Source organism: Nanorana parkeri, unplaced genomic scaffold (genome assembly GCF_000935625.1).
Source record: "Nanorana parkeri isolate BGI_ZX_2015 unplaced genomic scaffold, ASM93562v1 scaffold1776, whole genome shotgun sequence".
Taxonomy (NCBI): Eukaryota; Metazoa; Chordata; class Amphibia; order Anura; family Dicroglossidae; genus Nanorana; species Nanorana parkeri.
This window is the reverse complement of record NW_017308044.1, coordinates 35,682-49,763: the sequence shown is the minus strand read 5'-3', so window position 1 is coordinate 49,763 and position 14,082 is coordinate 35,682. Positions and strand designations below refer to the sequence as shown.

Below are 14,082 nucleotides of genomic sequence, written 5' to 3'. Positions count from 1 at the left end.
CACAGTGATGGTGACTTTGTAAAGGCTCCTGCCCCGGTTCTACTCACCTTACTGGCTCTGCTTCGCAGCTCCTGCCTGCCATCCAAGGTGTCGGCCATTAAAGAGGAACTTCACCCTGCTTAACTAACAGAAAATCTTAAATCCCTAATAATTGTCCCTTTATGAAAAAAAAATACTTGTTCCATGGATTCCAGAATTGTTCTCCTTGCACGGCTCTGCTCCTGTGTCTCCCTCTTGAACCGAGATCCTGCGCAGGTCACTGCGGGTCTCCGCCAGGTCTATAGGCTCCAGTACAGCCAGATACAACGCAGTAATCCCAGGAAAGGTTCTGTACATGCCGTAGGACCGTAGGTCATCTGCAGAGTTTATTATTGATTCATACAAAAAGCTCCAGAAAAGCACAGTGGTGAGCGGACTGCAGGTCTCTTCTTCAAGCAAGCTTTTAGCAGATGATGTCCAGAGATTAAAGGGAAACTCTTCTGCTATGTTAAGACTTCTTGATGTTGTTGGAGTTCCTTTCGTGATGTTTCGAAACAAGCGCCTCCCCTAGCTGCATCTTTTTGCTAGCCCTTTGGGGGGTGGGGGAGGGGGTGTCACGGAGCCGGCCCCTAGGACAGGGCTGGGGAGGGAAAGCAGGCAGGGCGCACTTTTATTTTTCAATATCACCATACAATTCCAAATGATGAAATGGAACTGATTTTGTAACTCAGGTTTATGACTTTCGGGTGAATGCCGGGTCACCTTGGCCATTAACTCTACCAGACCTGCTTGTGTTTATATACTTGTCCACTGGTGACAGATGAGTGCCAGGTGACATGCCTTTAATTAGGGACAACTGTAAAAGGCTTAGTGGCGATTTGGGACTCTCACTAGTGCTGGGGCAATAAAGATCCTAGGCCAGATAAGCAGATCTGTGGAATGTGAAGTGACCTGCAAATTACTAAATGCCGGCCTGCATTTGCTCTGAACTGAGGTGCAAGAGAATGCTATATTTAATATTATCAGACTCAAATCCCATTATCATCACAGTGACTACTTTACAACACACACAGGGACCATGGGGAACATAAGTAGCCCCCCTCCAGAAGGAAGGACAGTGTCGGCACCAATTCAGAGATGATTTGAGGATCTACAGCCGAGTGATACACAAATAAGTTACGCTTTTGTTCATAGTTCGGGCACTTTAAAGCCACAGACACTCCCATTAACAAAGAAACATAATGTACAGTATGTACTTCCAGATCCAGCAGTGACAATACCATTAGTGTGATATACAACGGGAAACAATTTGTGGGTTGCTGCAATTTGATTTCTCTGTAATCAGCACCATATTTACAGCAGAATTATAAGGTACTTCTCCCCGAACCAAGTTATTATTTCTGTTAATTGAATATTGAGTGCTTTTGCACAGTATATAAAAGGATCTTGCGATGCTCAGTGTTTTTCTTCACCCTTGCAAGGTATCAGCATGGAGTTTCCGGACCTGGGGAAGCATTGTTCAGAACCAACGTGTAAACAGCTAGGTAAGATTTCTCTTGATAAAAGTGTTTGCATTAAAGCCCAACTCCGGGCACAATATCCTTTCAAACATAATTGCTGTTAAACTTTCCTTTGCCTCAGAAGCAACCCTCTGCCATGCAGGCTTTATTCTACATCTGTCAAATCTGGGCTCTTGGGAGATGTAGTTCTGGGAGGTGTGTATATTAGTAGGAACTGACCTCCTAGCAGCGGTCTCTGCGAGTATTTAACCAGCCGTGTGATTGTATCACAGGCAGTAATAAAAGCTGTATCTTGCTACAGGAACAAGGTAAAAAAAAAGGCTGTCCTCTCTAGAGGAAGATAAGGTTGGAGGGTACAATAGGGTCATGTCTATACAAATCCTTTAAAGGAGAACTATGGCCCAACCTTTTTTGGCAATAGTTCTCTTTAGGGTCACAGGAGGACATTTACTAATTTCCTCCTGTAACCCAAAACTCAGCATATAGCGGGCTATTGCCCACTATATGCTGACAGTGCAGAGCCGTGCTGCGGGCAGGACGGATCCTGACATTATTATTGGGATCCACTCTGCTACCTGATTGGCAGCTGGCTCTGCCGCTCTATAGACAGAGCCAGCTGTGAGGCAGAGCCCGCTGTGCCCGCTCCTTCCCCCATTCGCTCCTCTAGTCAGCACTGGAGGACCGTAGAGAAGGGAATACCTGCGGGGAGCGGTCACTGACAGTCACTACTCTCTGCAGGGAGAAGATTGGGAACTCCATGATCAGTGGTATGTGATTGGTCAGTTCTTGTTCTATAGAACCGACGTGTGACACTGAAGCTAATTATGGGGAAGAGTGTATGTCACTCTCCCCATAATTCTCCTTTAAAGTGAAATTGTATTTAGAAAGTGAAGAATTGCTATGTTACAGGGAACATTTAGACATGTTAATTGGGTCTAACAAGTACCCTAAAACATGTACCTTTGTCTGGACTTCCTCTTGTAGTGCACTTCCTGGTTGTGAGTGTGTCTAGGCTGTCCTGTGCCTACAGCCTCATAGCTATATATCTGCAGTGTGAGATCTAAGGCACGGCTGCCTCTGACATCTAGTTTCAGGAGATTAGGTGTGAGGCTTGGTGATGTCACTAAGGTGCTGCTCCCTCTTATCTTTGCTGGAGCTCCATGAGGAAGCAAAGCCCTGCCTTCCCAAGATGGCCACCTCCATACAGAGACACGGAGCAGAACAAGGCATGGCAAGTCGGTAATGGGGAAAGGATCAGTTTCAGGGAGACCTCAGATAATACTGGTGACTCCTTTTGTCTTGCCTGCTCCAGACACAGCTTCAGGAGTTCAGTTCCTCTTTTAGGGATGTACACATTAAAGGAGAACTATATGGTTAAGGCTTTTCCCCATAGTTCTCCTTAGGGTAACGGGTGGACACAAACTAGCGTCCTCCAGTCACCCTAGGCTCAGTATACCGATAGCTGCAGCTCGCGGTATACTGAGACGCCGCAGCTGAAGCGGATCCCTACAATTGTGCCGGGATCCGCCCAGCTGCGTGACTGACAGCTGGCTCTGCCTATCTAGAGGCAGAGCCAGCTGTACCCGCCCCCTCCCACGTCCGTTCCGCCAGTCAGCGCTGGCAGATCGGAGCGGGGAGGAGGGAATCCAGCCCCTCCCGTCACGACAGAGAGCCGTGACAGGATCGAGAGGTGAGCGAACGCTGGTATGTGTTCGCTCACTTCCCGATCTACTGAGCCGACCTGTGACAGTCTCATTGTCACAGGTTGGCTAGAACTATGAGGTGAGTGAAAAGCCCTCACCTCATAGTTCTCCTTTAAGATTTGGCTTCATGAATATATGGCACAGTATTCCGTATTCACCTTTATCAGTATTTACTGTTTTGTTTTTTCCTGATTTTTTTTTTTTTTTGCAGATTTCCTACCTCTAAAATGTGACGCTTGTGAGCAGATCTTCTGCAAAGACCACATCACGTACGTCCTTCACAAGTGCAGCTCAGCTTATAAGAAGGTAAGCTAACCACTCCTGGTGGTGTTAGGACCTGTTCATTAGCCTGTTGTCCCTTCTCTCTAATGACTGTGGTCTGTGCGTGTCAGGATGTCCAGGTCCCAGTTTGTCCACTCTGCAACACGCCGATCCCAGTGACACGGGGACAGACACCGGATATTGTCGTCGGGGAACACATTGATCGGGACTGCAAGTCTGATCCAGCCCAGCAGAAGCGTAAGGTGAGGACTTCGCATGGCTGTCATTGTACAGAGATAGAATGATCACGATGTTTTGTTTTTCTTCTCAATAATGGATTTCGGTGTGCTCAATGTAATTTAATAATTTGGTTTATTATTTAGATATTCACCAATAAGTGTCAAAGGCTGGGCTGTAAACAGAAAGAGCTGATAAAGGTCACATGTGGAGACTGCCATGGGGACTTCTGCCTCAAACACCGACACCCGCTGGACCATGACTGTAAAGGCAAGAGCGCCCCTATCTCCCGAGCAGGGTGAGCATAACGGTCATTTGATGAAATTCTTTAAAGTGTACCTGTCCTTTCCATGGCATGGCTAGGTGGTTTTTCAAGGGGGGGGCTCTTAAAAGTTGAAGGTTATGTAGAAGAACATAACATGACTTATCTCCACTTATGTTTTAAAGTGGTATTAAACCCTTATTTTTTATTTTCTTTATACTCAAGAAGAGGAGGTTCACACATTAGCTGATTGTCTCTTTCCTTCTCCTTTCGTTACCCAAACAGCTGCACCCTCCATGTCTGTCTGTGAGTGTCTCCTTTAGCTAGTCGGCTGTTAAGGAGACACCCATGTGTGTGCGCATGCCTGGCTGGGTCCTGAGCCTAGCTGTGTGTGTCCATAAACACACACAGTGCCCGGTAAGCCATGCCCCTGCTCTCTCCTCCACCCACCTTACAGCAATTTGACTGACGGCAACTGGAGCCTATCGCTCCGCTGCTCTCAGCACACCTCTCTATAACCCCGAAGTTCAGGGAGCGGTGCACATCTTCCTAGACCTGGTGACAATAAACTAAAAGGTGAGTGTTTGGAGACGAGATCATAAAAAAGTATAGTGGAATTTTTTTAATTTCTTTACCCTAATGCAGAGAGTACATTCAGATAAAACAAACGCCTAGCATTTAGTAGCACTTTAAGGCATTATACATTGCTGAAGTCTCTTTATATCCTACCTTATGATCAATGTTCCTGATGAAATTACCAGGAGTGTAGGAGAAGCATCTTTATTTCTTAATGTGCTGTTAATTTTTACAGGCAAGCAGCATTTTTTAGAGTTCAGGCTTCTTCTTCCAAAGCCTCCGCTTCCTCCAGCCGCCCGGCACCCAAACCAGCACCACAGCCTCAGCGAAACAGGTACTGACAACTGTCTGTCCAATTACCTGTCAACAGAATTTCCCTTTGAATGTTTTAAAGAGAGCATTGCAGGCCATGCACTGCCAGACCTGCTTATGTGCATGTTTTCAATATTGCATGTTTTAATACTACCTCTATGATTTGTCGTCTTTTTTTTAACCCCTTCGTGACGGGAGACGTACACTGTACATCAAGTCACGAAGTGCCTATATGACTGGCCACGTACACTGTATGTGACGAGTTATATCAGGCTTTGTAATGCTGGTAACAGCTGATTCTCAGCGGTTACCAGTCATTAATGAATGCCTCAGTATTGAGGCATTCATTAATGAAATAATTAAGCTTTTTGTAAAAGCTTCTTCCGTTCAGTAATGAAAGAATGAAGCCGTTACATTCAAATACGGGACCGCTATTAGCAATCCCGTATTTGACAGCTGAAAATAGCAGAGAGGTAGCAGTGAGTCACCTCTCTGCTATTTGTTTTGACAGCTCGATAGCCCATGTTTAGATACATTTCACTAAAGAGATACAATGTATCTCTTTTGAGTGAAATGTATCAGTTCTGATCGTCTAGGTATGATCAAAGAGCTTTTAGTGAGATCTGAATCTGACTAAAGTCAGGATCAGTCTCTAAGGTTATTATTAGCTGTTCCTAAGTTTGGAGCAGCCTAATAGCCAAAAATGTAAAAAAGTTAATTTCTCTCCCGTTCATTGAAGGACACAGGGCAACAGATCGTAGATCCTGAATGGTAGGGTATATCGCCACCTGCAGGAGTAGGACGCTAGGCACATAACTAAAAAGACAAGACAGCCTAGGGGCGGCCCCTGCTGGTGGCCCAACCCCTCACTTGCTGACAAGTCTCCAGTTTTTTGCCTAGCGTCAGGAGTAAGGAGCTAAAACATTTTCTCTGGGAATTTTTTTCTTTTCCTCCGTTTTTTTCGCTGTTTCTTCAAGCAAGTGTCACCAGTGTTAGTGTCTTCCTTTCGGCCTGGGACGCCGCAGAGGACGGACACAAGGGTGCAGCTCTCCTCCGCCTTGCAGAGTCGGCGCTGGTGCTGGGCTGAGGCAGTGGCCTGGGTTCGTGAGTACTGCGGGGTCTCTCTTTCTTTCCCTTGCTGTGTAAATTAAATAAAGTGTAAAACAAAATTAGGAAAATAGAAATTATATATAAATATATTTTTTATACTATAATTAATATAAAAAAAAATCTAAAAAAAATTAATCAAAACTTGTGAAAAAGTGTTTTTCTTCTAGTTTATTTCCTCATTTTTTTATTTTATTCAAACTAAGTGAGGCGTTAGGTGCACATGTTTGATATAATTATATAGCCCTATCTGTCCTCTAAAAAACAATATATAATATGAGTGGGTACATTTAGTAAGAAAGTATATTACTGCTGTGGAAGAATCACACAGCAAAAATGTAAAAAGTGTGTCAGTCATTTATGAACAGAAACTGAAAAATAGCTCAGTCATGAAGGGGTTAATGAAATATCTACAGTTATTTGATGTTTCTTGATTGCATCTGCTAAAGTTCAGCCTTAATTTATGTTTTAAAAAATATTAGTTTTTTTCCACTAAAAAAAGCTAAAGACCGCTGCGCTCTATGTAAGAGCACTGCAGCACTGCAATCAGCAGGGTGTATGGCTCTGCACCATAGGGGACATAATGGAGCTTTGAGCCACAAAAATCAGATATTCAGAATGTAATATTATTTTGATGTACCTTCAGCGTCTTGCTTTAAAGGAGAACTATGAGGTGAGTGCTTTTCACTCACCTCATAGTTCTAACCGACCTGTGGCAATGAGACTGTCACAGGTCGGCTCAGTAGATCGGGAGGTGAGCGAACACATACCGGTGTTCGCTCACTTCTCGATCCTGTCACGGCTGGATTCCCCCCACTCCGATCCGCCAGAGCTGACTGGCGGAACGGACGTGGGAGGGGGCGGGAACAGCTGGCTCTGCCTCTATATAGGCAGAGCCAGCTGTCACTCACGCAGCTGGGCGAATCCAGACATCGATGTCGGGATCCGCTGCGGCGTCTCAGTATACCGCGAGCTGCAGCTCGCGGTATACTGAGCCTAGGGTAACGGGAGGAAGCTAGTTTGTGTCCTCCCGTTACCCTAAGGAGAACTATGGGGAAAAGCCCTGACCCCATAGTTCTCCTTTAATAAAAAACAGACTACAATTGGGCTTTAAGTAATGCAAGAAATGACATTGTGTAGGTTTCTTTTCTTTTTTTTTTTTTCTTGAACAGTATTATACCTGTCTGTTCTGTACAATGACCTATAACCTTCCTCTTTCAGGACGAGTGTCCCCAGTGCACAGCCCCCAGTCTCAGTTGTGCTACAGAATGGATTAGTAAGTGTCTGCTCATTCTTTGAAGATTTGTGTTGTCATGACCCCTATAGCAAAAGTCTTCATTAATTTGCATTCATAAAATGAACTAAACCGATCTAACAACGTATTACCCTAAATAGAGAAATACTGGAACAATAAACAATAATCAATATAAAAAAATACCTGGACAAATATTGTATCTTATTCATATATTCATGAGCAAGAAAGAAACCAAACCTAAAAAAACTTCACTTCCTTTAGAAAAAGAATCAGAAGCTAAGTGATGGCCATGCACCATTTATTTATACGATGAGTACTGTTCCTAATGGACTACTACGTCTTCTTAAAGAAAAATACATTCTGGAAGGTGTGCTAAAAAAACAAGCCGGCAGAGGGCAAAGTCACCAGTATTGCCGGCCATGTCCCAGCAGCTGATATTTCCCCCATCACTGACTTACCGTGCCTTGTTCTGCACTGTAGAAAGATATGGACACCGGCACTCCAACAGTAAGTAGAATACGTCTATTTATTGACGTACATGCAGAAGAGTATAATGCGCTTAGTGCGACGTTTCGGGGGTCACATAGGATCCCCTTCATCAGGCAAAACAAGTTGTTTTTCACTTGTTTTGCCTGATGAAGGGGATCCTATGTGACCCCCGAAACGTCGCACTAAGCGCATTATACTCTTCTGCATGTACGTCAATAAATAGACGTATTCTACTTACTGTTGGAGTGCCGGTGTCCATATCTTTCTGCATTATTGTGACGGTGGCCATCCGTCGACTACTGAGCACCCATGCTACTTTGATGGACAAGCGGTCAGGAGTGCAATGGGTACATGGATTGTTCTGCACTGTGTCTCTGTGTGGAGGCAACCATCTTGGTAGCCGCAGGGCCTCATCATGTCAGATCCCCCAGCAAAGAGAACAGTGAGCAGCACAGTAATGACGACACCAAATTTCCCTCCAAATCGCCTGACACTATTAGTCAGAGGGAGAAGTGCCTGAGATCTCATACTGCAGGTATACAGCTATAAGGCTGCAGGTTCAATTTAAAAAAAATGCTTCTCTTTCTCTCTCTTTGGCCACTCCTCTTTGTATGTTAATGAGAGGGATCTCAGTCTGTCCTTAGCCACTCTATTAGGAAAGTCAAAGTATTCTGTTACTGAAATTAAAGTGACATTAAACCCTCAGATTTTTTAACATACACCAATACTGTAATGTGTGCCTCACTGTAATCCATGGTAGTTTCCCTTCTCTTTGCTGCTCTTCCTTTTAAATCCTTCTCTCTTCTCATGCTGGTCAGAACTTCTGTTTTTGCAGCAGACTGCCTTGTCTCTGGAATGGATACATGGTGTCTGTGTGCAGGTTCACAACCTGAGCCAGCACTACAGGAAGAGGCACTCAGCTGCAAAGGGAAGTTCTCCCCCAGCATGAGAAGAGATAAGGATTTAAAAGGAAGAGCAGCAAAGAGAAGGGAAACTACCATGGATTACAGTAAGGCGCACATTACAGTATTGGTTTATGTTAAAAAATCTGAGGGTTTAATGTCACTTTAACTGACCCGCTTGCAATGCCTAGAAATCCTGAGTTAAGGCTGGATTGGGGCTAGAACACTCAGCGTCTCCTTATGGCAATGCGGCCAGCTGATTGGATCTGAAGAGAACGCACTTTATTTATTAGAAACGATTCCCATCAGTCCAACGGTATCAAAACCTACCAGACTTTCTCTCCTTTCTTTTGAAATGTGTCTGTCACGATCATAGTGGTAGCAGCCTACGACCAGAAGCAGGTCCAGGCTCTCATCGTGGATTTACTTCCTTCAAGGAGAAAGTTCTTTGTTCATTAGAACCCATTCCCATCAGTTCAACGCTATCACATACCGACTAGACCCTCGGAGCTGCAGTGATGCACTAGTATAATGAACGGGGAGACGCAGGCATCCATCACACTTGAAAGTGTTGGATGCTGATGTTCCTGGCAACGCCTAGAACTCAAGAATAGAGTAGAGATTCTAATGGAAGGTATAATACATGTATTTAGCAATTTTGTCTTTGTTTTATGTGTGTAAAAACTGTGCCTCTTTAAATTGGGTTTGATTTTGTTTTAACTACAAGCATTCTCTGTCATGCACTGAACATGCGTGTTTTTTCAGTCCGAAGAGGAAGCCTTACAGAGGGCTCTGGAAATGTCACTAGCGGAATCGGCGCAGAGCACGCCTCAGCAGAACAGGTAAGGCGAAAGGTTGTGCTGCTGGAAGAGTGGGGTTGTTCGGTAAATATTGAAGAACAAAGGGTGCTGGTGACCCCTCTTGGGCTTTTTTATGTTTCCAGAGCTGCATAGCAGGATAAGAGGGATGTGGTTTCTGTACGACAGAACAACTGCATTACTATTATGGTTTCCAATTACATCAATCTACCATTTTATATGATCATTCAGTGAAGCTTAACTGATTGAAATAAACATACAAACCAAAGACCTTCCAGTTCGATCGATTTAGTGAGCTCTCCAACGATTTTGATTCTGCCATGTTGATCGGCCATGGCGGAGTGTGTTGATCGCTTCTGATTGATCTAACAACTCTGTGTGTGTGTGTTTGGAGAACCCATTGTAACTAAGGGTAATTAAATGATCGTTTTTAATCGATCGATTACTTTTATAACTAATTGGGCTTATTTTCGATTTCTACTTTCTGTCCATTGCAAAGTACAGAACAATACCATTGTATTGTTTATTATTTTAATCAATGAATCTCTTGCTTGAGATTGCGCTTACCTAAATTGACCACTAATCACTACTTGTACGGCTTCCTTAAAGTGACATTAAAGGATATTTTTTCCCTCCCCCCCAATGTTAGTGTCAGGACTTATTTCTGTCCTCCTCTCCTCTGACGTCCCACAGAGTCTGTGCGGTACATCAGTTTAAGACGCTTCTGAAATCATTCCAAATTCATTGGCAGGCGCATCTGACCTTTAGTTGATGACATTTGACCTGCTTCAAGCTCGTTTTGCATGCCCATAGACTTGTATGAGAAAGCAAAACCCAGTTGAAGCGAACCATAGCCCGTTGACACAGGTTCTGAGTGTACTGGTTGTGCAGCATGAATAACACCGAACTTAAAAAAAATTTCTACACCAGATTTATGACCAGATTGTAAAGCTGCACATAAGATGAGTAGACTATTACAATTATGTGGTAAATCTGTAATCTTGCGATATAAAATGGCGGCGTAGTTCACAACTTTGTAGAATAACATATAAATATGTTTCAATAAAGAGACCACATACTGTTCATATCTTGAAATCGATGTAATTAGAGACCTATTAGTTCCTACACAAAACAGACCTGCACAGTCCTTTGGGTAGCCTCAGAATATAGCCAACAAAGTGAGCAGATTATGTATTACATTGTGAAGGAAATATGACAGATTGAGTCTTCAGCATTTCCTGGTTAGAAGCAACCTGGGCAATGCTCTATCCTTCGAAATCATCCAGGGATATTACTGTCATCAGGCTTTTATCCCCATAATCTGTCCTACCCTCCTCAGCTTCACAGGAAACGCTTCACAAGTCTGCATCAGTTGTCTACCTGCTGCCTGATATTTGCACAGATGAAATGCAAGAATAATAGAGTTGCCAGTAATTCTAAATAAGGAAGCCTATGTTGCTTGGAATGAGAAAATGTTGGGGAATATATACCATCCTATGCACAGTAAGTTGATGAGGGCTACAGTTGGACTATCAGTGTCCTCTGCTCAGCCCCAATGCTAGGCTATACTAATCAGGCAAATGCTCTGATGGTGACAGGGTCCCTTTAATTCTGAAAAGAGACTCAGAACTAGAGGCTGTAATATATTTCCCTAAATAAGTGAGCTGTCAGCGAGCACTTTAAAGCAAATGGTGTTCTTGTGTGTCTTATTGCTAATGTTATATGTGCTTTTATCTCTCAGCACTCAGGAAGAAGAGGACTTGGCTCTAGCCCGAGCTTTGTCAGCTAGTGAGGAAGAATACAGACGTCAACAAGCGGTCAGTACAATTGAGATTCCTCTTGAATCAAAGGAATGGGAGGAATGGGAGGTAAAGCCTTGAAATAAAGGAATGGGAGGTAAAGCCACATAATTATAGGTTTAAATATGACTGGGATTGTTTAGTCAAGGGCAGCAGTGATATGTAAAGTACACTAACCCATACTGCTTAATGCTCAATACATATGAATGGAAATCAAACCTTTATAAGGGAGCTGTTATATATAGTGGGGGGGGGATTTACCAAAACAAGAGCAGACAGAATCTGGAGCAGTTCTGCATGACAACCAATCAGCTTCTCTCTTCAGTTTGCTCAGGTAAGATTTAAAAATGAGACGGAGAAGCTGATTGGTTGCAGTGCAAATCTGCTCCAGTTTTGATCAATTTCCCCCAGTAAGTCATATAATTTGTATTTCCATCTAACCGGTCCCGAGATTTACATCGCCTTATCTCTAACTGTACAGCCAAGTTGGTTACCTAACTTATTTCTTCTGCAGTTAAAGTGGGTCTAAACCCACAGATATAAAGCCCTTACCAGGGTCAGAGCAGTTAAACTTTCTTTTTCCACGAAAGCAACCCCATGTTATGCTGGCTTTTGTCTACATCCAGCAAATCTGCTTGTTCACGTGCCGGGATTAGTAGAGCTCCCAATATACTTCCGGACCAGTCGGATGTAAGCGCTCATACATCCCAGCTCTGAGGTTATGTTTCCATCTCCCTCTTCTCCTTGCCATTCACAAAACACACAGCCCCAGACTTTTTGTGAATGGTCAGAAGAAGAGGTGTTGGGGACACATCTGCATTGCTGGAATCTATGGGACCTGCAGAAGTTGCCTCCAAGTGGCCTGGAAGTGCATCAGGGGCTGTACTAATCCTGGAATGTGAATGAGCATATTTGCAGGATGTAGGAGAACGCATGCATGCTGGGGGATTTCTTTTGAGAAAATGAGTGTTTTACAGCTTCAACCCTGGTAAGGTTATTGTGCCCAGGGTGGGTTTAAAAAAGAAAAGCCCAAACTAAGGTGTAAGCCACATCCAAGACACGCATTTTGTGATGATGTTCTCAGTTGCCAGTGTGCTTACTGATGCCCTGAAGTGCGCTTTCCAGCGTTCAAATGGCTGGTGTCGGAGCTGATCACATGTGCAACACCTAAGGCTATAATAGCGCGTTCTTTAGCTGCAAAAGGGGGTTTAGTTCCACCTTAAAGTGACACTAAACTCAGGAGTTAAATCTTAAAAATGCTTTCAAGTACCTTAACTATTAACAAAAATGTATCTTATTTGTGTATCACTCGGCTGAAGATCAATCTAGGGTGACGGGAGGACGCTAGCTTGTGTCCTCCCGTTACCCTAAGGAGAACTATGGGGAAAAGCCCTGACCCCATAGTTCTCCTTTAAGCTTGGCCACCTTCCTTTCTTCCCTCAGCCTGTGACTGGATAGTGCATGAGCTGCAGTTCTCTGCATTGCTCTCTTCTCATGTCAGCATGTCCCTGCAGAACACCTTTGCTGTGATTGCTCTCCCTCCCTCTCCCAGGCTGAGCTTTTCAGGGAAACACAAAAGGTCAAATACCAAGTTAAGTTTATGTGCTTACATTAGCTGCAGTTGGAAATGGAATTCATTATTTGTTAATGAGTATATAACTGCATTCATTAGTATTGTTTTATATCTGATTTGGAGTTCAGCTTTCAAGTGAAAGGAAAACATTAATGATGGAATGATGTGACTACAATGTGTTATCTATATAACTTTTGATTTTGCAATGTGTAACGTAATGTGCCTTCATATTTTTACTTCACCATTTTATTTCATTTGTATCCTAATGTGACACCTCTGGTAGAACTCTCACTATATACAAGGTACCAATAGACCAGCTCCAACCAATCAATACTAACCTTAGTTTAAACAGCAATCTTTAATATTTTTCCCTCCAGTTCTCTAACCAACACGCATAGGATGTTGCACCTATTACAGGAGGTAAGTGCTGAACTGATTCTGAATTTTTTTTTTCTGGCCAACTCGTACCTTGTATGTAACACTGGGTCACTTGTGTGTACACTGCGCACTACTCTCTATGTTATAATATATCGGCTGTTTTACTTGCTGTACTATTTATGTTTAGGGGCCGAGTCGTGATGCCAAACAGAGTACATGTAATATGTGCTAGCACAGCACGGGACCAGCACCCAACTTCAAGCACAGAAGCAGGAACTACAATACAATCCTGAGCTTCAACCATAACTCTGGGTTTTTTTCTTCAGAACGGACACAATATGTGGATGGTGTTTTGCATGCCTCAGATTCTATCACTTCTTTTCCTGTGGGCTGTATAGGCCACTTGTCTGGTCTCATTAGCTGAAAGTAAGGAAGGTATAAACTGTTTGACACTGTAGAAGCCATTTTGTTGGATCATCATGAGAATGCAGCTACTCTTATTAAGTAGATCTGGCGATTATATCCGAGGCAGAGTTGGATCTTCCACAAGCCAACCTAGATGGGTGCGTAGGGCCTGATGGATGTCTAGGGGGCCCCACTACAACTTCCATGGAAAGGGGATTGCACAAGTGGTCAAAGCTGTGTACCTACCTGTCATATTTATATAGTCCTTCTCCCTCTGGCAATTCAAAGTGCATATCAAACTGGTGTTGGGGTAGATAGAAGGTGAGACAACCATCTTGGGTAAAATATCATACAGGTACAATTTAACCTACCAGCATGTTTTTAAAGTGTGGCAGAAAACTGGAGTACCCAGAGCAATCCAAAGTACCAGGAGGAAACCCATGCAAGCACAGGGAGAACATGCAAACTCCATTTAGAAAGTGTCCTGGCTGGGTTTGGAAATGAGG

The 14,082-nt window shown here is 43.6% G+C and overlaps 2 protein-coding genes across 2 annotated transcripts in view; both read left to right on the top strand.

Moving 5' to 3' along the window:
• Nucleotides 1–4,004, top strand: part of ATG9A (autophagy related 9A) — a 35,546-nt gene extending 31,542 nt beyond the window's left edge. Inside the window, exon 17 of the mRNA XM_018571540.1 lies at nucleotides 3,995–4,004. The gene's annotated coding sequence lies outside the window, so the exon portion shown is untranslated. The remainder of the gene's footprint in view (nucleotides 1–3,994) is intronic.
• ZFAND2B (zinc finger AN1-type containing 2B) overlaps nucleotides 1–13,661 on the top strand; it is a 14,238-nt gene extending 577 nt beyond the window's left edge. The window contains exons 2-10 of the mRNA XM_018571541.1: nucleotides 1,461–1,523; nucleotides 3,414–3,508; nucleotides 3,595–3,726; nucleotides 3,847–3,998; nucleotides 4,774–4,872; nucleotides 7,179–7,233; nucleotides 9,369–9,445; nucleotides 11,163–11,238; nucleotides 13,359–13,661. Coding sequence (XP_018427043.1) covers nucleotides 1,469–1,523; nucleotides 3,414–3,508; nucleotides 3,595–3,726; nucleotides 3,847–3,998; nucleotides 4,774–4,872; nucleotides 7,179–7,233; nucleotides 9,369–9,445; nucleotides 11,163–11,238; nucleotides 13,359–13,403 — 786 coding nt within the window. The 5' untranslated portion in view covers nucleotides 1,461–1,468 and the 3' untranslated portion in view covers nucleotides 13,404–13,661. The remainder of the gene's footprint in view (nucleotides 1–1,460; nucleotides 1,524–3,413; nucleotides 3,509–3,594; nucleotides 3,727–3,846; nucleotides 3,999–4,773; nucleotides 4,873–7,178; nucleotides 7,234–9,368; nucleotides 9,446–11,162; nucleotides 11,239–13,358) is intronic.
• The last annotated feature ends 421 nt before the right edge of the window (nucleotides 13,662–14,082 follow it).